General features: G+C 42.4%; 1 protein-coding gene across 2 annotated transcripts in view; it reads left to right on the top strand.

The window, feature by feature from the left end:
- Window positions 1-21,679, top strand: part of foxo3b (forkhead box O3b) — a 39,613-nt gene extending 17,934 nt beyond the window's left edge. The window contains exons 3-4 of one of the 2 annotated variants that reach the window (XM_034142714.1): window positions 16,183-17,651; window positions 18,301-21,679. In XM_034142714.1, coding sequence (XP_033998605.1) covers window positions 16,183-17,622 — 1,440 coding nt within the window. In that variant the 3' untranslated portion in view covers window positions 17,623-17,651; window positions 18,301-21,679. Of the gene's footprint in view, window positions 1-16,182; window positions 18,188-18,300 lie in introns of those variants that run through there. The other variant, XM_034142715.1, reaches the window with a different exon arrangement.
- Window positions 21,680-24,256: the final 2,577 nt, after the last annotated feature.

Here is a 24,256-nt window from a genome sequence, read left to right as displayed (position 1 = left end):
CTTGGGAAATACACTCACGGGTTTTCTCGCAGAGTCAAAAACTGTGGCTCATAACCCCTCTTCACAATCACATATTGTTATTTTTGTAATTTAGTTTTTGTTTGGATGAACAAATAAGATCTGAAAGTACATTTGTGAGCTTTTTAAGGTGCTGGTTGACAGATTGGGTCATCTTTGTACATAGCAGGCTAGCTTTCTCCAGTCTATATGCTAAGCTAAGCTAATCATCTTCACATGGAGAGTGGTATCAATCTCGTCATGAAATAACTTTTGGCAAACTTGTCATTTCATTTGTAACTACTTCTTTGTTAGTTCAGTACATAGCAACATTTAAAGAAACACACACACACACTCTACAATGCATGTCATATATAAAGATTTGACCACACCTTGAAACTTAAACACACACTCTAATCATAATGCAAAACAGTGAGGATGGTGCAGCACACATCTATACCACATGCATTAGCACTTTAAAATAGATAGCAAGACACACCGACATCTTCCGTCTTTTCATGTTACAACACAGAGCTACAGCCAGTTCAGCACTTTCTTTCACCTCGATCTCGTGCCCAGGGAAGCTAAGCATCAGACCGACCGACCACTTCCCTTTTCCTCTGGTTATTTCAGTCAGTTTGAGGCCAGCGGCTGCTGACTGCTCGTGCCACACCATAGTGACTGGGGCAGGGTCAGCATGTGAGTTCAGATGGGTAAAAGTCACAAGTTAGATGTGTTGCCTCACATGAAACCCTGTCTCTTGTGCAGGCTGCAGTACGTACTGTATTGCATTTGATTTATTCCTTGATTACCGCCTTATCATCTCTTATCACTCGCTTTCCTATTTTGGCCTACTTGTAGACCCGTAGTCTGAAGCAATGTGAACTTGTTGCGTGACTAGCATTCATGGGCAAGGCTTTAATTACTGTCAGCATGTGTATGTTTGGGTCAAAGCGCTGTCAATCAACTTGGAGGTGAGGTTTTTCTGAAGAGTTCTGCATGAAAGGTTCACACACTCTAAGGTCAGAGTGTTGTGCTAGTATGTGTGTTTTTTTTTAGCATGTGGAAGCTGTGGTGCTGAGCCTACTATCTGAAAGAGACCCGTTCTGCTGAAAAGTCTGTCAGCACCTTCTCTCTTGTTTTTTTTTCTCTTCCTTTCTTCTTCCACTTTTTTCTCTCTCCCCTCTCCGGTTTACAAGGCCTTCGCACACAACCTCCAAAGGATTACCAGACACACCCCTTTCAGAAGCACTGAGCCCCACAGCTCCTCAGACAAGTCACAGTGTGCATGTGTGTGTGTGAAAGCGCACATTTGAGCATTCGAGATCTCACACTTTCTACCCACTCTGCCTCCTCAGAGAAAAGAAAGTGGAGGAGGAAAAACAAAAAGAGAGCTGGAGAGTGGGGTGGAAAGGAGAGGCAGATTGAGTGATTGCTGCTCACTAACACAGAGAGGGAGAAAGAGCCAGAGCACTGAGTTTTGGCCCGCAGCCAGCTACAGCCACCATACAGCTTTTGTGCGGAGAGTTGACTTAGAAAGGACCTTTCAGAGAAGGAGAGAAAAGAGTGGGAGATGACAGAAAAATACAGAAACAGGGCAATGAGAGGACGTCAGAGCAAGAGGAGAAGGAGAAATAATCACAAAAGGCAGCTGTAAGGGAGAGGACAGACAAATACTGAGTAAAGGAGAACAATTGGGAATAGTAGGAGGGTTTAAAGCAGATGATAAAGACTCTTTCATAAGCCGGTACAGTAGATAAAACCGATCATGCCACAACTGCACCATCCCAAAACTCAGAGTAGCCTCCAAAATCTCGCCAAGAAACTTTTATCTCCACATGCAGGCTTCACATTCTGCAGTTTGAGGTCAGGGGAAGTGCACTGGTGTCACTAACTGGTAATTTTGGGTAAATGCAGTCAGCCGCAGTTTAGATGAAGAGATAACCTGCAAAATCATGGTTTCCTGTCATGCCAAAATCACCCGTCTCACAAAAAGGATCTTTCAGAATAAAACTTTAAGCAAGGAGCTGGAAATGTTTTACTTTTGTTGGCTACATATGCAACAAATACACACTCTAAACACATAGGATACAGAAGGGGTAGCTGTGCGGTTGCCAGTGATCTATTAATAGCAGGGTAATATAAATACGAAGTGCTGCGTGTGGGGAAACGCGCTCCACTGGAGGGAGGGGGGAGTGACTGGGGGGGGGGGGGGGGGGCACTGCGATTAAAAAAAGGGGCCACTGTCCACCTGACTCTATGTTTGTGTGTGTATGTCCTCATGGTTGCGTATAACATGCTAGTGTGTGTGTGTGTGTGTGTGTGTGTGTGTGTGTGTGTGTGTGTGTGTGTGTGTGTGTGTGTGTTGTGTTGTGTGTGTGTGTGTGTGTGTGTGTGTGTGTGTGTGTGTGTGTGTGTGTGTGTGTGTGTGTGTGTGTGTGTGTGTGTGTGTGTGTGTGTGTGTGTGTGTGTGGCGAAGCACTAAGCTGTGAGCGCCTGAGAGAGCGGAGACAAAGAGAAGGATGGAGGAAGGCAGAGGAGGGCCCCTCGTGTCCTCACTGAACGCTCTGGGTTAAGGGGGGCCCAGGTGCCCATATGCGTACCCCCAAATAACCTGTGCATGTGGGTATTTAAGTTCACGCCACCCTTGGTCCAAAATAAATACTGAGACTAGATAACAATATACAGTCTGCTTGGCTAATGAAATTCCTACAGAGTCACCATGGCATTGACGTTCAAGCAGCGAGGACAGAAAGGAGGTGTGTGGAGTTTAAATTTAGCTTGGGAATGTAAATTAATTAAAACCTTCAGTATACCAACATTACCATAGTCTTAAATGTTCTTCAAAACGTTGCTGTACATTCTTTAGGTGGAAAAAAAGCTAAAGATTTGGTGAATGAGGAATCGGAAGGAGTGGCAGGTCCTTTTGGACAAAGATCCCCATTTGATTGAATTGCAATATGGCTCATTTCCTCTCTCTCCTTCAAGACTTGCTGTCATTCTTTTTTGCGGTGCTTTTTTGATACAACATTTAAAAAAACATTGCTGTGTGATACCTCATTCTTCTCAGTAAAGTGTTCACATTCATGCCTTGTGTCTTTCTGCAGTAGATAATCTCATCAGTCAACACTTGTTACACATTCCTCTCACAGAAGAAAGTCTGATTGGCCAGATCAATACAAAAACGGACAAACAACCGTCCTGATTATTTTAAACTTTAGATGAGCAGCAGTGCCATACAAACAGACCAAAATCTGGACGTCGGATAGAAAGCAAAGTGGAATTACAGTAAAGAAGACAAAAGAAAGTGGGCTTCTGCTAAGCGCACCCTCCTACAGTACATCTGTGGTTTTAAGTCTCTGTTTTGAGTTCAAGTCCTGTGTCAACCAACCACACGCACAGATCATATCAAGATTTTCGTTTCATGTCACTTGCCGTTTACGTCATTACAGGAGATTTAGATTTAATTCCAGATTCAATACTGTGTTTTTGTAGTTTCATATCTGTGAATAGTTTGAGCAAAATAAAGCCCGTCTACTGTGAACTGCATCTTCAAGTTACATTAAGATTGGATTGATTTAAAAAATGTAGTAAGACAAAGAAATGGAAAGCCATACATCATGAGAGGGACCTAGTAAACAGACAAAAAAGCATGCAGACATAAACAACAATGACTGAAATAAGATGAGGAAGACGTGCATTTTTAAGCTGACAGTGCAGAGAGTAGGCACAATGAATATGTCATCATCATTCTTTGGCAATGATTAATAACCTTAACAGAAACGTGCTCAATGCACAGAGGCCTGTGTAGACAAAAGATGGGGAGCTCACGTCTGCACATACAATAAAGCATTATTATTGGAAACAGACATGCAAGCACATAAAGGAAGTGCGTTTTGAGGTCATGAAACACTACATTTACATATGTAGAACCCTCTGATCCTCTCAGTTTGGCAGGTAGTGATGTGGTAGTAAGAGCAGAGGGGCGATCACATCAGTCTCGGGACACACTATGAGATGCATGTCCAAACCCAGGTCAGAAAAAGAAGAGCAGAGTGTGGCTGCTGCTCTGCTTACTTTTTGTCTCAAAGCAGGAAGTCATGTGACTCCTCAGAGAGGCGGACCCTAGAGGGGCTGAGGAAGAGGCTCGCTGTTGCTGGGAGAAAACTCTCCCAAGGTGTGTGTGTGTGTGCGAGTTTGTGAGTGTGTGAGTGTGTGAGTCAGCCATTGGGTGTTTGCCTTGCAGGGGTTAGGATCTCGCTGTGTGCTAAAACATACACATGAAATACACACTCAGAGACACAGAGACACATTGTGTGAAACTATGTGTGTCAAAAACCTCCAGCAGCACCTCCTTCCCTTTCTCCAGCTGTTCAGCTGGTGTGTAGGAGGAAGAGAGCTGACAGGCCTGGAAGTGCTGACATCAGCAGAGAAAGAGGCACACACACACATATACACACACACGGTCAAACAGAAACTCTTTTCTAGTGCAAAATTGCTGGCTGGATCGGGTCAAACGATTTAAAATGACTTCTTAGCCTGAAAGAATGAGACATAGATTGGAAGAAAATGAAGTCCAAGTGCTCTCACTTGTTCTTATAGCTCATTATTAAACCAGCAGACTCAGCTGTCAAATGGGTATAAATCTTGAAAATAAAACTTAAAGACAGCTTCGTGCTGAGTATGCAGCACCATTCATCATTATCACTTTAAAAGACCAGCACTTAAGGTTTTATTTATAAATGTAAAGGAACATTTATGGCTTATTGCAATTTAATCTTATGGCTAGATCTCACTTGTACATCATATGGATGTAAAAACAGTAAAGAAAGTGCGCCCAAACTAATTCCTAATCTACAGTGGGTGGGGTGCGTTAAAGTTTAACTACTTGGTGTGTGTGTGTGTGTAAACTGAGATGGATGTGTACACTGGAAAGTTTGGGGGAATTTTTGATTCAGCTTCATTTTTCTCGGTTTAAAAAGTCTGATTGTGTGTCCTGCCGTGTCTAACATATTTAGGGGATTTCAGAGTTCCCAGTTCTCATAAATTAACCTGGCATGTGCAATGTTACAACTGCACCTAGGCCAAAACAAAGAAAATTAGTTTGCAGAAATGACCCTTTAAGTGCGTGTCATGGTACAACATACGGTAAGAATCAGTGGGCTTGAGGTCTGTTGTTCGCATGTGTGTCAGAGTGTGTACTGTATCTGTTTTTAGCACCATTAGAGAGAAGAGCCCCATGAGCGGGGCCCCGATGCTAACCCGGCCCAGATGTGAACTCCACCACCGCACCAAAATTCGAAACATTCACATGCATGACACGCTCAAATACACACATTAAAAACAAGCACCGGCACGTCACTTGTTCAAATCACGCAAGCTCAAACTAGATTTGTAACCGACTGTTTAGTTAGCCAACATGATTATGCCTAATGCTATTATCGCCATAATCTGTTTCAATGAGATCATAGCTCACCTTCAGCGGACTTAATTGAAAGTTTCAGAGGTCATTAAACGGCGTACGTAAACAGATAGAAAAGAAAAAGAGTCAACCCCTCCCCAAGCCAAAGTGAGTCCTGTGGGCGTGACCTGGATACAGCCGGGAGGCATTAAGCAGCTGTGTTGTGAAAACACACGGTCAAAGGGACAGCGACGCTCAGGGTCACACGCACAGCGGAGCAAAGGTAGATCCAGGAGACAAGAGTAATGATAAAGGACATGTGGATATTCTGAAACACGTAGAGGGAAAGTCAGAGTAAAATGTGTGTGTGTACATTCAGCTTTAAACCATTACAGTATATAACATGTTACTTACTTACAATACAGCTAAACAAAAATAAACGGTAAGGCCGTTTGGGCTCCTAAAAAATGACGTTTCCATGCAATGAAGCTGTAAAGTCAATTAAATTGAGGGAGAAACATATTTTCTCCAAGATTATGTGTCTTTATTAACTTTAACAAATACATTTTGTACTTCTTTGTTCTGTTTTGTTTCAATTTACAAGATCAACCACAATCCAGGAGAGATTATATTTCCCTTGATGAGTAATTGAAAATGCACTTTAATGGGAAATGAATTCTGTACGAGACAGGATTGGTTTGTGAGAGCGGCAATGTATGCCGCAGGGTACTTAAACATGTTACATAAATTACTTTAGAACATTTATTGGCTTAAATACTTACAACTGTCATTAACCATGACATCATTGCTAATATCAACACATCTTCTATATTAGGCAGTTTTGCATGTCAGCACAAGGTCATCTTTTAAAATGTACCCCACAAAAGATTACAGTTTGTATAACAAGTTGTCACAAGTTAAAGTTTAGTTTGGTTGTGAGAAGTTTTCAGTTTTTAATATTGATTTTAAAGGCTCTAGAAGGTGACCCTATCTACTTTTATCTTGTATTTAAGATTTTGAGAAAAGATAAAACATAATGTTGTGTAGCAGAAATATGTGCTTGATAAATTAAGGCTTAATGATTCAGGAAAAGTCTCAAGTTGTTTTTCTCTATTTGGGGACCCGTGATAATCCACATTTTACCAGTATCTCAACAGAAACCCCTCAGGTATCACAAATCTTCCATAAGTCTCTTACAAATTGTGAAACCATGTTGTGTGTGCAGAACTCAAGCCGGACCTTAGCAGAAATACAAGTATGCAAACAGGGCAGGGTGGTGTTAAGGGAAGCAATAAACCTCAGTCAACCCCTCACCCAAGCTACGCACATAAAACAGCATGGTTCTCCCCTCCCTCACTCAACTGCTCTCTCTACCGACGTGGCCTTTTCTTCGTCTCCTGCTTTTTCAATCCCTATCTCACAATGTTACCAAAAATTGAAAAACAATGTGTGTATCCGCCCTGCGATTAAGATTCGCACAGATTCTTTCTCGGCTTGTGGTGCACACTTTAAACAAGTTTCATGAAAATTGGGCCAGAAGTTGTTTGTTATCCTGCTGACAAACAAACAATCAAACAAACCAAACAAATCATCAGCTTCCCTCATCCAGGCCACTACGATAGCTACACTCGTGAAAAACGGCAACATCCATGCATGAGATGGATTTATTTCGTTGTGTATTTTGTTGTTGAACCATAGGTCCTTACGGCAGTTACTCCAATGATTTACCAGGATTTGGTATTCCCATTTAAGCCTTGCAATTACTACAACTCACCTTACAGTAAAATGTCTACGCAGAAAACCAACAGGAATACCACAAATATATCCTCCCACTTCTCTGCTCTATTGCCCTTGGATAGGTCTGAGGGTGGAGGTGTAGGTGGCTGGCTCATTTCCCAAATGTATTCCTTGTCACCCGCGCCATATCTTCCCTCGGGAATAGCAACATTCCCCCTCCTGATAATTATGAATGATTTGGCCCTTCCCCCTTCTCTCCCCCTATTCTCCCTTTATCCCTACACTCCTCGGCGCTACGTATCGCACAGAGATGTAATTAATCATGAAGACACTCTGCTAGTCTTAATAGTAAGGGTGCTCTCTTTTTCTCTCCTCCTCGGTCTTCTCCTTTTATTCTTTATCTCGCTCTGTCTCCCTCAAAGCCTCTCAATCTCCCTCACACACATCCACACACAGTTTGAAGGTCTCATTAATCACCTGCTCACATAGAAAAGCTCTATAATGCATACCAGTGGGATCATTTGGTGGTGTGCCCCCCCCCCCCGTATTTTTTACCCTTGTCTCTATATGCTCATGTACTTTAAGCCCCACCACAACACAGGGCTTTCGTTCTCAGTGTGTGTATTAGAGTGTGTCTGTCATCAGCGCGCTTATAGGCCAGGAGAAATACGATAATCGTCGCTAGCAGACTTGCCCCCTGGTCCCGCTCTATTTTTAGACGTCAGATGTTGAAATAGTTAAAGTTCTTAAAAAGGGCAGGCTGCGGTATCCTCATAAAACCAGGGCACAGGATCTGCCAAGCCCACAGACAAACCCAAACAACATTCAATTCACACAGCAAATAAATGACGTTAATTCCACCAGCAGTTTATCAACTAAAATATTATGAGCACGTTCCCTCTGGTTGTATTTGATGACTGGCAGATGGCTAACAGTCCCTTTTCTATTTACATAACAGATCCAAAGAGTTTGAAGGATGCAATCAAACATTTTCTATTAAAAATGGTGCTACAGTATGATGTGCAGTAGGGTGGGATATTATAACATATACAGCACAAGATAGTAACTAACATTACACTAACTATACATTTAAAATCTCTGGTTGTACCATCAATGCAGAGAAAGCCCTTGAAGGTTAATAAATAAAGAAGTGGGTTTTTTTTACCCGCTTTTACTGTTATTACAGTTTAGGCCAATGTGGGCAATGTTGCATATTTACAAGATTTACAAGAGAAATGTGACAAATTAATTTAATATTCCAGGAATTCAATTTCTTTGATTGCTATAAACACACAATTCCAATTTGGTTAAACAGCTTGACAAAATATTGACTCATCAAACCCTCCCCAGTGAAGTAGTTTTGAAGTACAACTAAAACACACGCATTTTAAAAAGAGAGGTTGTTGTGTTTGGATGCATTCAGTAACTTTTCGTTTAAACTTCTGTCTTCTTTCTGTCTGCATAAGTTGTCTTTGCTGAGATGTGAGTGTGAGTGTGTGAGTGAGTGGGTGGGTGTGTGAGTGTGTGTTTGTGTGTATGTTCTTGGCAGGCACAGTTGCTCCATAGCTTAAGGACGTTGTGTCCTGGAACTCGGGTTGATAAAGCCCAGCATGGATGTCCTGTGTTGTCCAAAGCATAGTGTACACGTGTCGTACTGAGCCGTGACGAACAGTGTGTTTGTGAACGACCACTGATTTCAGTTTTTTGTATCCCCTGTTGACAGAAATTAGATTCGTTTTTTTCTTTGTTTTTCAAGATCCTAATCATAAAAAAAGATTTCCCTGCTGCTTCTGGCTTTTCATAATCTTGATTCTCCTTCCAGTGTTTGTGTGTGCTTAACTTTCCACTGTGACCGTGAGCCAATGCTCCAAATAAACTGAGATGACCGTCCAGCACTGATCAAAACACACTGACCCAATGAAGCTTAACTAAAGTAACGTGACTAGCCGTGCCTTTGTGCCTGCCTGCACTGATTGGCTGTTTGAGGTGGGCTGGGTTGGCTAACTCTCCCACCTCCTGCCAACTGATTGGAGGAAACGTAAGAGTAAACAAGGAGTTCTTTGAGCATGTGGCCTTACACAATACAGGCCCCACTGCATGCAGCCAAATCACGAGAGAAAAGTGGAAATGATAGAAAGGGAGAGGGAAGTTGACATATTTCAGTTGTTAGGTCTTGGTTATGACAAAAGCAGACTTTTTCCGTGATTCAACAAGGTCACAACTCTTGGAAAGCATAGTTTGTGTGGGTGTATGCGCTAAATATTCTAAGCGAACTTGATATTGCTGTTCACATCATAACAATTGATTTGTCTTTCTCAATAAGATATCATATATTATACGAATATTTGATATTTAAAGTTTTTTTCACTGTGTCTGCATTCCAATGAAGTCCTTAAGCTATTCACAAAAAGAGGGGCGGACAAGGAATGGCAGTAGAAATATAAGCAGCAGAAAGAGGTGTAACAGGATTCCTTCTGCCAAGCTCCAGATCCCCATCCAGAATACACACACACGCACACAACTTAAACACACACAAGCTGAGAGACACCCAGCCGCTGGCCAGGAAACGCACATATGATTGAAGAGAATGGAATGTTCTGTCTGCAGTCCAGAGCTCAGGGCAGCTGGAACCTGGACCCAGTACGTGCGTGCGTGCGTGTGTGCGTGTAGGGTCACAGTATATATAACTGTCCTCTCTCTGCAGTGTTAGCGCAGACCAGCCACGCTGTTTATTTTTAAACCGACTTTGCGTGTCAAAGACCTGCATGTCGTCTGCGCCTCTACCTCACACCATATCACGACACTTTCACTGCCCCCCTCAGAGACTTGGGGCCAATTCATGGTTTTCGTGTCCATGTGGCCTTCGATGGGAATGCGTAAAATATTATGTAACCACACAACAAACGTGGCGACTGCATATGCCCTACAAAACATAACTGTAACTTGTTTTCCGGGCGCTGTATGCATTTACTCCAATCCCCATTTGTGTGCATATTCCTGTTCGGTTGTCGCACCCACTGTTTTCTTTTCTTTTCACAAACGAACAAAGGAGATCCTCCTCTTGCTTTTAGGGGGTCGCATCGTGCTGCACATGTGTGTAATGTGTCTGCGTAGCATTATTATGAATCCCACTGCTTTTTTTTGGGCGAAATCTACCTGGTTAAGCATTTAAGTGCGAGGACTGGCCAAGCGTCCATGGGCAGGACTTGCCAAGAAAACAGGATTCATAATAATGAGTTTGCCTAAGCATACCCCTGACCTGCCACCACTTTTGTAAAAAAAACATGTAGAAATTCCTGCATTTATTCGGTTTTATAGTTGTTGTGTATCTCTGAGTCATTCATTAGCTATGAGGCTGCCTGTGCCTATTTGCGCAAAGTTAATCTGCATCTCCATTCTCTTAAGACAGAACACCTCAGGCCAAGACAGGCATTGTGTTCACCACAGTCCATTGTCAATCCCTTGTGTTAAACGATAACCAATGTTGAGCAAGTTGTCCGCTTGACCCAGCAGCGTCCACTGTTGACATTACTGACTCAGATTACAGCTGGTTTACATAATGGCTGATAAAGTGTGGTTATGTTTGGCAAGGACTGACTCACACATACACACTCTGAGCCAGAGGCCGGTTAAGTACACCAGAGGTGTGAGGCTCAGGTCACCAAGTTGGTCCAATCAAAGCAGTTGTAGAAGGGTCGTGGGGGCGGGGCTTACATGTGTGAGGCGAGAGCTACAACCCCAAAGCACTTTGACCTTTGACACATTGCTGTCTCCCTGCTCTGTGACAGTGTAACCCTCTGACCCTCATTTCCCTCTAGCACAACGCTGTGATGGTGTTGAGGTTTTTTGTGTGTTAGGTGCCCTTTACACGAGAACGAAACGGCTTGTATCTGCATAGTTTCTCTTACGTATAGCCCTATTATTTACACGAGGCCGTAATAAACGGACCCCACAAACGATAACGTGTCCCAAGGTGGATAGATTTGCAAACGAAACGCTCTGGGGGGTCAAACGAGTCCGTGTAATCGCCTCTATACGAATATTTCCTGAAAAAATAACGATAGCCCCACCTCTCCCCGCCTCTGCTGCTCACCGCTGTAGCATGGCCAGTAGCTACTGTCAGTAGCTACTGCTACGGCATATGTACTACAGCGTTTCCAGCGGTCTCGTTTGAACAGACACGTTAAATGAAACGAATGCATGTGAACGGAAGACTTTTTTGAAAACGCATACTGTGCATAAACGCAAACGTTCCCGTGTAAAGGCAGCCTGAGACTCTGCCTTCCTTTAAAGCTTAAGGCAGGGAAGGTTGGGTCTGGGCTGGGCTGAGGGGTAAAATATTCCTCTCAGGAACACAAAGAGTACAGGAACTCTGCAAAGTGAAACTGACCCAGTTCATACGTTTGAGTTCAGGTACGTGCTGTAGCTGGCTGATGAAATACACTTGCAACACCATGCAGACCCTCCCTTTTCTGTACTGCCTGGCTACGCAAAGCCATTTCCCTCCTCCAATCACCACTGCTGGAGCTTTGACAGCTACAACCAATTAGAAAGCACCCTTACAATCCTCTGCACCAATCAGAGGAACCTGCCTACTGAGTTACCTCAGGGGTCTGATGTGGTACTAATTTCTATACATTTTTAACATGCTTCTGTGGAATTAAACATCAACCCTCACAGTTGACTTAATATTTCCTCAAAGTAAGCCCTTTACAAAATGTGATGTACATGCATTTTTTTATTTTAATTATTAACATAAATGCAAATATTTGAGTTCCCACCTACGCACCTTCACAAATCAGAATAATGAGAAAAAGGGGAGAGATTCCTAGCGTGGTTGCTGACAGTGATTAATTGTTCCCACATGTTGCTGACGGACAAAAAGGCCTCTGTGTTCCTGTGCTCTGGCTGCAGCTGGTGCACATGCACACACACACCCACAGACACACACAATAACACACACACAGCTGGGGCCTGTCTCACGAAACAAGTTCAGCTTCGTCAGGCTCTCTTTGAGTCCGTTTGCTTTCAAAAGTATAACACTGGTAAACCTAGATAACCGGTCTAGTACTCGTTTGACTCTGCTTTGCAGAGCAGTTATCCCAATGACCTAAACCAAATGAACTTTGGTTTAAGGAGTAGTTCGATTTTTGGGAAATATACATTTTACAGAAGATGTGTCCCAAAAAGTGTGTGTGTGTGTGTGTGTGTGTGTGTGTGTGTGTGTGTGTGTGTGTGTGTGTGTGTGTGTGTGTGTGTGTGTGTGTGTGTGTGTGTGTGTGTGTGTGTGTGTGTGTGTGTGTGTGTGTGTGTGTGTGTGTGTGTGTGTGTGTGTGTGGTGTGTGTGTGTGTGTGTGTGTGTGTGTGTGTGTGTGTGTGTGTGTGTGTGTGTGTGTGTGTGTGTGTGTGTGTGTGTGTGTGTGTGTGTGTGTGTGTGTGTGTGTGTGTGTGTGTGTGTGTGTGTGTGTGTGTGTGTGTGTGTGTGTGTGTAGTGTGTGTGTGTGTGTGTGTGTGTGTGTGTGTGTGTGTGTGTGTGTGTGTGTGTGTGTGTGTGTGTGTGTGTGTGTGTGTGTGTGTGTGTGTGTGTGTGTGTGTGTGTGTGTGTGTGTGTGTGTGTGTGTGTGCATAGGAGTTATGAATCAGAGCTGCTGTCTCAGAGCTGTTATCATTATTAATGGGCTTTGGGAATACCCTAGAGGGGTTACAGTAGTAAGCATACAGTATCCCACTAACACCGTGACTAGACATCTACACACACAAACTCATGCATGCATTGTGCAATTAACAAAACATAAAATAGTCATGCTTATGCATGTGAGTTCATGGAAGCCAGAAATAAGATAGTGTGGTCTGAGTAGAGACTGGATGTCTATGTTAAATGTGAAGCAAAGACAACCCCAAATTGTTAAAAGGTCTGTTCACTAAAATCCTAAAACAACATATTTTCCACCACAAAGGGTTTAGTTTAGTCCGCCAAAATCTCTGTCACGGATGCTTTTGCTCCATCCCAATACCATGGAGGTGAATTCAATGTTCTTTGTGGTGCTCAAAGCTTTGAAGAATGACATTTTGAATTTGTGCCTTGGCATAAAATATATCTTGAAATCAGTATAGATCCAAAATGAAAGGGATAATCAGTACAGGGCCTGTGAAGAAGACACTACAACCATGTACTACGAACATACATCACACATAATACTGATACATAGCAGGCACACTCATCTTGCAATCATGCTCCTCACTCCTTCTTTCTCACCATCACTCACACATTTTTTTATTTGGCACCCAATCTATTTATTTTGTTATCACTGTCCGTGCTTGGGTTGCAAGATGTCCTGTTCCCTTTTATTAGAAATATCTCACCTGACATTTGAAGGCTCGAGCTGTGGCACGGAAAAAAGAAACATTAAACAAGTGGTTTTGAGTAGAAGTGAATGGGAAGGTGCAGGGATCAAGGTGGTGTAGGAGGAAGCGAGGGAGAAGGATTGATGAAGTGTTAGGTGCTGGCAGGTAAATGTTTACAGCAGCGGCAGAAGAAACTCACATTCCATTCATTCTGCTCTCATTCATCCCTTACAAGTTCCCTTCTTCCTTCACAAAGTCCATCTTCTGTCAGTATTTACATCTCCTTGGCATCTGGAAACATTTAGAGCCAGTGTGTGTGTGTGAGTGTGTGTGTGTGTACTGTAATATGCATTACGTCATGCCTCAAGAGATGCTGGCAGAGGATAAACACTGGTCTCCCTGGTATCTCTTCTCATCTTACCTCATTGCACAAAATACACACACACACACTTGGGAAACACAGATACACAAACACACACCATTCATGATTTAAAGCAACTTTTTATTTGTTAGCTAATGAACAGCAGTGATCACAAAAAATCAAATAGTCCTGTAAAAACAACTTTTGTTATTTTCAACACACACACACACTAGCATAGGTCGCAGGTTCAGTTTGGCCCCAGAGAGCAAACTTTCTTACTCCGCCAGCGTAGCATTCAGAGCAGTAACTTAAGCTTGTCTTTATCCTCTTTGATTGAACTGCATTTGACCAGAAAAACAATCCAGACCAAATTATCTGTAAACTGCTGTCCAGGATAGACGTAATTACTTCATGGAAAACAATATTGTGATTCCCTCAAAACTTCGCCCTTGGCGTTTGAAACCAAGAAATCTGTTCTGTTTTATGGAGTAAAAATATACACAGGGGGAGAACAGAGAGAAAATGCGTGCATGTGTGTTGTGGATGGTGGTTGGGTTGTTTATATGGGAGGATATGGCATAGCCCCAGAGTCCCTCAAGGCTTATAAGAGAAATGTGTTTGCGAAACTGCGGAAGGGGAAGAGGGTATGGAAAGAGAAGGAGACAAAGGCAAACTACTAGGTTGTGCTGCACAAAATGAAGCGGACACATTATTTTAAAGAGAAAGATATCCATGCATTTTGAAAATAGATAATGGATTAACTGGGAATTGATATATGAGGTTTGATACTTAATGTGCATGTTTGTGTTATCATCATTATGCTGTCATACAAGGACTATGAAATGATGTATTCTTAAGTTACCAGATGGCTGAGACTGAGTGTTGTGGTAGTTTCTGTGTGTGCTTTTGTGTAGACATGGGGTTTTCCAGATGCTCATGTGCAGGGGTGTAATTTACAGATCAAGTGAAGTTGCTCTTAAATAACTGCAAAGCCCAATGTGATCATATAATCCTTCATGCACTAATCGATCAGGGAAGACAAATTGAAATTTGACATCTCCACATTGCAAACATGTTTTGTGCAGTGGCGAACCGTCAGGGCCTTCAAGGTATTCAGAGAATACCCTGGAACACTCAGATAAAACAAAAATCGATTTAATTATATAAATAAAATGTATATAAAATGAAGACATGAGAATCGTATCTGTGTTGTTGATCTGTAATATTACAGTGTTACGTTGATTTGTCCTTCTCGGTCCATGCACTACGCGGCGGCGGGGGGTGTGTGTGTGTCTACAGAAGGTCCAGTTGTGATAGACACGGTTCGCCACTGGTTTTGTGAACCCTTTATATCGTGCAACAAACAAAAACATTTTTTACAAGAGCTACTCTACTTTCATGAAATATCTATATGGTCCCATGGCCTTCATCACTTTTCTAAATAATCAAATAAAATACAGTTTAATTTATTCAATCTAAAATCCCTATTCAGATCAGATCCTGTTCCCTTGTTGTTTTTTGACTACTTCTAAGATGAGATATACTTTATTGATACCAAATTTGGGAAATGTTTTCGTTACAGCAGCATGTCACATAATTAGAAATCTGCATGCCTTAAAGAAGGCGAACATTTGTATAGAATGACTTGGTGTTAAATAAGTGTATCAGTCTAAGAGCTAGCAGCAAAGTGATTCAGGGGTGTTATGTGGCTTTTCAATGAGTACATACATTCATCTCTTTGTTGTGAATAAAACTCTCGATCATTAGCAAGGGCTATCATGTGCACCAGTTTCCCACAATGAGCCTTTGAGGCTTGCACAAGGCAGGAGCTCAGAGTTGATCAATATACACCAGACAAGACTCACACAGGCACGCACAAACACACATGATCTGACACAGAACAAGCTCCTTAAGCAACACAGGGGCTCTTTGTATATGTCATTCATAATCGAGGAGACGCTTGATTATAGACCACTGTCTCTGTTGTCTCCTTTATACCCATAACACAAAAGCTACGGTGGGAACAATGCCGACATCAGCACTTAGTGCTGCTCTACACATTAATGTGTTCCTGTCTATATTTAGTGGATGAACAATTGAAACAATAGGATTTTTGCCTCACCAAAGCAACTGTTTACATTGCTGCAGAATCAGTAGTAGTGGGTGGTTTATGGACCTGTGTTGTTGGACTTAATGAGAAGTATTCATTGCATTTTGTATTGGTATTAGGAAAGAAAGAATACAAACAAATCAATATTGGTGCCAGTAATTGTTGCGAGTGATTATTTCAAATATATTTTACTCATAACAGTCTCTTCTGTGTCTCTCTTTTGTGTTACAGAACTCGATCCGACACAATCTTTCCCTCCACAGTCGCTTCATCCGCGTCCAGAACGAAGGAACGGGGAAGAGTTCCTGGTGGATGATCAACCCGGAGGGAGGGAAGGGCGGCAAGGCTCCTCGCCGCCGTGCAGTTTCCATGGACAACAGCAACAAGTACACAAAGTCCGCCCGTGGCCGTGCGGCCAAGAAGAAGGCAGCTCTGCAGGCTGCAGCGGCCGCAGCGGGCGAGGGGGGAGACAGTCCTTCGGGTCTCTCAAAGTGGCCCGGGAGCCCAACCTCACGCAGCAGCGAGGAGCTGGACGCCTGGACAGACTTCCGCTCCCGCACTAATTCCAACGCCAGCACAGTGAGTGGTCGCCTCTCACCCATTCTGGCCAACCCCGAGTTAGACGAGGTGCCCGATGACGAGCCTCCTCTCTCGCCGATGCTCTACTCCAGCCCAGGCAGAGCGCTGTCTCCTATTACAACAGGCGGGAAGGCAGTGCCGGCTGAGCTGCCCCGCCTGGCAGACCTGACAGGAACAATGAACCTGAACGACGGACTCACAGATGACCTGATGGATGAGTTGCTGGATAACATTAACCTGGTGCCAACCGTCACAGGGCCGGCCATTCCAAATGGTTCTTCAGGGTTCAATTTTGGGTCCAAACCCACTGGGCTAGTCTCACCTCCCTCCACCACCTCTCCCCCCACCACCTCTCCTCCTAACGTGGGAGTGAATGGTTACACTAACTCCATCTTTGGCCCCCACACGGCGGTCTCCTCTCTGCGTCCGTCCCCCATGCAGACCATCCAGGAGAACAAGCAGACCTCCTTCTCCAGCATTAGCCTGTCACGCTTCGGCAGTCAGACGCTACAAGACCTGCTCAACTCTGACAGCCACAGCCACAGCGATGTTATGATGACGCAGTCTGACCCGCTGATGTCACAGGCCAGCGCCGCCGCCGTCATTTCCCAGAACTCGCGGCGTAGCCTCATGCTCCGTAATGATCCCGTAATGACTTTTGGGACGACTGGAGGACTTCAGGGCAGCCAAGGGGAGATACTTCAAAGTAACAACCACAACCAGAGCTCACTGAGGTCTTTGAACGGAGGACTTAACTTAGCCAACGAGGCTAACGCTCTGGCTAATGTCAAGCAGCAGCTCCTGCTCTCACCTTTGGGAGGAAACGGTTCCTCTTCCATGCAGATCGACACCTCGATCTTCCTGAATGGAACAGTTAGCGGCAGTGGAGGGCTCTGCCAGGACCGTTTCCCCACAGATCTGGACCTGGACATGTTCAACAGCAGCCTGGAGTGTGATATGGACTCCATCATCAGGAACGAGCTGATGGACGCTGATGGTCTGGACTTTAACTTTGACTCTCTGGCCAACATGAATGGAGTTGGCAACTTCACAAGCACCAAGCAGACCTCTCAGAGCTGGGTACCCGGCTGAAAGAGTCAGGCCATGGAGGAGCAGAGCAGGTGTGTATGCTCGAGTGTTGTGTGCATTTCAGAAATCATTTGGTATTTGTACAAAGGCATATTTTGATAAAGGGGAAAGGGGACTTTGGGATGCACTGATTAAACCTAAAGTCAAGGTTTTGCCAATGCCAAGAACAGATCCCATACAAATGCTCTTTTTTCCAAATTGTAAACTTTGTATAAGGCCTGTGTGCAGAACTGATTATGATGTGTGTAAGCTAACTTGAAAGTGTAATGTAAATGGAAACATTCCTAGACCAACATGCTTTCTAGGCATGTGAAAATTGTATCTACATTGTTTAGAAGTTTGTGAATACCTAAAGAGAAATCACAGAACTCCTGTTATAAACGATAATAAGAGTCATTGCTGCACTTGTTGTCTTTTGAATACACATAGAAAATGTTCCCTTGATGTAATTACATGTCACTGCATATATTTACTAAACTACTTCAACTCTGCCTTGCTTTGTCATTTTCCCAAAACCAAATAAATTACCGCTGCATGTACTGTAATACTGTAGATCGGAAAAAAACAAGTATATTGGTGAAGAAGACCCAATCTGATCGGTGCATCCCGAATACAAAACATTTGACTTTAGAACAGAGTATGAATACTCAAACATAATCATCTCGTCCTTTATCTCTACAGGTCTGAACTGTGTAGTGCAAGAGAAGATAAGACACACAACATCCTTTTTGCCAAACCTGCCATCAGCACAACGTAAAATACGAACCCTGTGTTTACAGAAGACTTCCTCTCGAGAGCTTTACCTTTGCTCCCACACCGTGAACCTGAACGATCCGACAGACTCTAGAGATACTGCACATCAGCCCTCAAAGACTCCTTTGAAACAACTACAACAAGAACAACAAAAAAAGCTATGTCAAACTCACAAATCTTAGAATTATGCAATTTTACTTTGACACCCAGTCTGTTGATACAAAAGAGACACTGCTTAATCAGAAAGGGTTTCAGGTGGAATACAAGGACAAAATATCAAGGAAAGTTTGAAGGAGTATAGTTGTTTCCGTTGAAGGCAAGACTGAAGTGAAAAAATCAAGAAGTGAAGTGGTGTAAATCTGATCCAGTGGTTTCCTGGGATGTGTTACGTTGAAAAAAGAAATTTCCCTCTGTTCTCACGTAGTGATTTTAAATGTTCAGTGTTTGTTTTATGGATTTTCTGTTTTTATCATACTTGTTTCTGCATCATACATGTCTTTACAAAAAGAGATGGTGTACTGATGAAATGAAAAGATGGAAATAGAGTATCTCTGTCACGATAACAACAACCAAACACACAAACAGACACAATTTTCTCCAGTTTGCAAAACTTCAGACCACAAAATTCAACTCAATGCCATGCACTTCCAGTTTTGTTCAAATTACACTTCTTCAGTTAAATAAATGCTGCATACTGAGGGTCATATTAAAATTAGCTGAATATTACAAAAATATTAGCTATCTTTGTGTATATCTAACTGTAAAAAAAAAAGAGTAGTTGAAGAAAATCTCTGTCATGGATATGTGTACAGTGCAGGTCAGTGTAGAGTTAAGAAGAAAGGGGAAAGATCTTGTCCGTCTTTTCTGAGACTTCCTAACTTCCGGTGAGTTCTGTTGAGGTCGTTTATCACTGCATAAGATGTAGCCAAAATGAATACCTGTTTCCTAGGGTCATGAACATTTCCACACCATTACAGGTGCTATGTAAACAGTGTTGAATCCTGCCCTGAGAGCAAGCCGTGCATTTTGTTTGTTTTTGTTTTTGTTTTTCGTTATTACCCACGACCTGCAGAAGCCCAAAACTGCAGCCACTTGTAGCACGGCGAAGGTTGAACCTGTATAGGGCAGCGGAGGGGGGAGGGGGTTGCAGGGTTTCAGGGTTTCAGGCTCATTCCTCTTGAAGCCATTTATTTCTCGAGTGAAACAATAAGCTATCTCTGTATATTGCCAAATTACTTGAAAACAAACAGTAGGACATGCTGGCAGCCAAATCACAGCACTCACACAAATATATTGCACACACATAGATAGAAGAAGAAAAAATACCAGGGATCTGTGTTAAGCTCTGCTGTTTTCTTGTCATGAGCTTGTGGGGCTTCTTATGCATAAATATATATATAAAGATCACTCAGGGGGGAAAAGGGAGGCTTCCCGTTTAAGTAACATCAAGTCACATTCTAATGGTATTTTAACATTTCTTGATAAAAACAGTAATGCTTTGTGTTTGTGAACTTGTAACCTGTGAACTTTTATGGCCGTCGAGATGAAGAGGAAGAAGGATTATAAACGTCAGGATTAAAACTTCACGCGGTCTGTCATTTTTGGTTTTGCTGTCATAGCTTTTGTTTTTCTTCCTCTTGTTGAACTTGCATACACACATGCCCTCATGGACATGCCTGGTGCTCCTGCAGGTGACTTCCTGTATTTCCTGAGAACATGTTAATGTGTATGTGTTTATCTGTGGAGTTTATTTCTGTTGAATTAATCTCACGAGGATGTGCTAAATCCCTCACCATCCCTCACGGTGCATACAGCACAGCCGACTGTATGCATGTATGTATTTATGCATTATGAAACTGTGTGAAATGCATATATACTCGCTGTATGTCCTTATATACTCATGTAGTACTTGACCCTTGGATTTTGTGATACCTCTGAAGGTAAAGTTGAAGAAATAATGAACAACGTTACACGCCCCAGTGAGGGGGAACCCTGATACCAGCGATTAAATTGTTGGACCAGATTTAGAAAATGGTGGAAAGACCGTTGTTGTAGCATCTGGACACCCTGGTATCCCTTCTCTGTTTGGGGTAACGACATGAAGTGTATGCCCGGCTGTGTATAATAGTGTACAGATGTGTGTGAATCACTTTGAGGCCAATGCAGAGGAGAGTGTGTGCATGGTTGGCTAGAATGACCTCTTGTGCTATCTGAGGTTTAGTGCATGACCTAGCTGTACCCCTAGACCCTTCCGATGGTGCCGTCCTGCAACTGAAATTGTAAAATCGAAAGGAACCCTGTGTCTTCAGCACTGAAACGCACACACTTTCTATCTTTAAAATCAGGGCTTTCAGAGCAGCACTTGCACCATCCTCCTGCATTAATGTGTCTATTATTACAAGTGTGTGTACATCGAGGCAGGCACAGGGAAAGCCTCGTTAACGGACGTTCCTCAGCTTCACACTAGTTTTATTCCACGTGGAGTACAGCAGGTTAACGTCCTGGTGCTCTCAGCGAGCGTTTTGGTCATAACTTTGAAGTGGTTAAAGTGTCACCTGACAACGAGCTGGAATTTCTTACACACTTGTCACATCCGAAATTTTCCAGAGCATTTATCACGTCTTTTGGCAGGGGGAATCCTGAGCCATCACCTGAGCTGCTAAGCATTTCAATTAATCTATGCTGATTGTACTAAATATTAGGAGCACTTTACTCCCGTAAAGAAGACTGACAAGGTAAATCCAGGAACACCCTGTAATCCTTTAATTTAAAGAGGGGTTATTGATCCTTGATAAACTGCAAATCTCAATCGCAGGAAGGTGTTCCATACTTTTTTGAACATTCAGTAAAAGATGTTTTGGCTCTTTGGGGAAATAGTTTACACTTAAGTCATAGTGGAGCAGGCCTTCCAAACAACCACTCCGTGCTACTGCTTCATCCAGGCACGGATTATGTCCTCTTGTGCCCGACACACACACCTGCAGCACAACATGTGCACATTTAAAGTAAGAAAAGCAAAAAAAATAGAGACATACCACTAGATACCTTAATCACCTCGTGGACGTTTCCTTTTCATCATCTCCTCTTGGACCTTTACCATCTTTATTTAGAGGCCCAGGCCAGCTTCCCTCCATACACCCTCTGAACTTTGCCCTTTGAACTTTGCCCTTTATTAATCTTGCTTCTTCTCGACTTGATGTTAGTGGGTATTTTTCCTGTGTATTCCATTTTGAATTGTAATCTAGTTTGTATAAGAAATGGTGCGCATGTAAATAAAGCTTGGTGAGGCTCCACACCCTACCCATGTCCTTGTCTTAAATGGTTTTATTGCTGTAGAAATATGAAAGTATTAGCGGTATATACATTTCACGAGTGCTGTGGAAGCACAAGGCTGCTGTTAACAGCTCATATAACCATGAGAGGAATTTTCAGCGAGGCAAGGAAAAAGTTACAGCGCTTGCCTGCCTTACATGTGCTGTTAATTCACAAGTTATCCTGCCAAGTGCTTTCCAAAACAGTGTGAGTGTGAGCACTTGTGCATGAACACATTTAACCTTGCACTCCCTCCAGGAGATAAATCTCTTTCGCATGTCAGTCTGAACAGCAAAATAACTCTGTGTTCCTAAAGTTCCTGGAAGTTCTCTTGCTCAATGTTTGTTTTGTGTGAGGCTGCAATAAATGAGAGCAGACGTACAGCAACCCTTTGATACCTGACACTGGGCTGGGTGCTTTTCCTCTGTGGTTGCGTAACATAAAAGGGAGAGGGAGAGGGGGAACACTCCCAGATGGGGGTCACTTGCATGTCTAAATATGTGATATTATATAAATATATAAAAATATTAAACAGAACCTTGCCAGGCCACTCTGCTGTTATTATCAAAATATGGTCATGATGTCAGTATTTCTAAAACACATTAACTTGTTAAAAAGTATAGTTAGAGCCTCTGCCACCACCCGCATTTAATGCTCCACTATATGGACATACAATTACAGACCACTCTGTATACATTTTGGTCTTTGTCAGAGTAAAGCCAGCCTGAATGATTTGTGAAACCCAAGCTGTGTTGTCACACACAGTATGGTACCTTCACTGTCATTGTTGCCGAACCCAGGACATGCATCAGGTGCTTTCGGTCTACCAATGTGGCCCTTTCATTTTGTCCTCAAATTTACAAAAGAACCTCAAACAAATACAAAGCCCTTTCTGTTAGCTTGATATCTTAAAGCACTCTTTCATGAAGAGGAGACATTTTAGAAAGCATAAAGGAATTGGGGGGAAAAAATCCACTGTGCTCTTCCATAGAGATAATCCCAAAGCTCAGGGTTTACTGCAAAACTCAAAAATATTAAAGCAGGCTTTATGACTGAGAACAGGCTCACCACACCTACAAATACCAAAGCCACATTTCAACAGCGGTTCCCAGTCAGCTGGTCACCTGACTGACTGCATGTCTGGCATGACTGCAGTCACACCAGTCACACATGAGGTCACTGAAGTCAGGGTTGGTCTGCATTTTTGTTTCTACCTATTTTATAGCATCTACATCCAGATTTAAGGTCTGCTCTATCCCAGCATGGTAATGGGCATTATTTTTGGCATTAATATGACTAAATATTTGTTTTATTCTCTATAAGTTTACATTTTGTATAGAGCATTACAAAGGTATATGCTCCTGTCTTCTTGAAGTTATATTTCATCCACAAATGACGATTAATATATCAATTATTAGGCTGTGAAAGTTTGAAGTCCTTTTTACGAGAAAACAAAAAAACGAGAAAAGTCTTAGAAGAATAATACTAGCAACAAAACCATATCAACCTGTATTTACAAGCTAAGAAAGACAGACATACACACAGACAGACAAACAGACTGTACACATTAATAATATAAAAAATATACAGTAAATAAATAGAAGTATAGCTATATTTAATATTAAACTTACACAATAAATATACCAAACTAATACTAGAAAATATGACAAAATCATACAATATCATCCTATAGTTGGCTTTATTTTTTTACTTTTGACTGTACATTTAGATTAGACCCAGTGGAACAGGTGAAATACTGCCCCCTATTTCTTTGTAGCTGGTGACTCGTAACTACCCATTGTACCTTTAAACCACGACCCTTTAATTTACTTCAATTCACCAGGACTATCTCAGTTTTGAATGTGTTTGTTCACTGTGTGGAGGCAAGCAGGGACAAACAAGTTTTCTTCAAGAATTTCATATTTCACAGGTTGAGTATTTGATATTTACATTGTGATTTTGTGGCTGAGGATTCCTCTAAACACAACAAAAAAGGCTAAAATCTGTTGTCTGTTCGTACTATCTGTCTGTTGTCTCATTGGCTCCTATTTTCTAAATGTCATCTTTTTATAAAGGAGGCAATTAACCACAAATCAAGTCAGGGTTAATTCAAATAAGAAGTGTTCAGAGGTGCTCAAGTGACTGGGCGTATAGTGTGCGCTTGTGAACTGTTGGAGGGTGTATGTGTATTTATTGTTCACATTATATATCACCAATGTCTTCGCAGTGTAAACCTATCAGGAACTAACACTCAAACATGTTTGTGTGCATTTGTTAACAGGTGTTTAAATTGGGCCTTTCATTTATCTGTGACTATGCAGTGTCAGATTGGGATGTGTAATTCTACCTAAAAAGGGAGTGGTTTGTTCCTTTAAGTACATCCTTTGAGTGCCTTGTGACTACCAAATCACACGTGGGTTTTTTGTTTATTTATTGTTCTCAGTGTCAGCATGTACACACCTACAGCTGACTCACACCAAAAGCCTTAAAGTCCTTGGAAGAATGAAGCAAAGATGCAAACAAACTTCTGTGTATCTTCAATTCAGGACAGCATTGTGTTTGCCAGACATTC

Source organism: Trematomus bernacchii, unplaced genomic scaffold (genome assembly GCF_902827165.1).
Source record: "Trematomus bernacchii unplaced genomic scaffold, fTreBer1.1, whole genome shotgun sequence".
NCBI lineage: Eukaryota > Metazoa > Chordata > Actinopteri > Perciformes > Nototheniidae > Trematomus > Trematomus bernacchii.
Note: the sequence above shows the minus strand (reverse complement) of the source record. Positions and strands in the feature narration are given on the sequence as shown.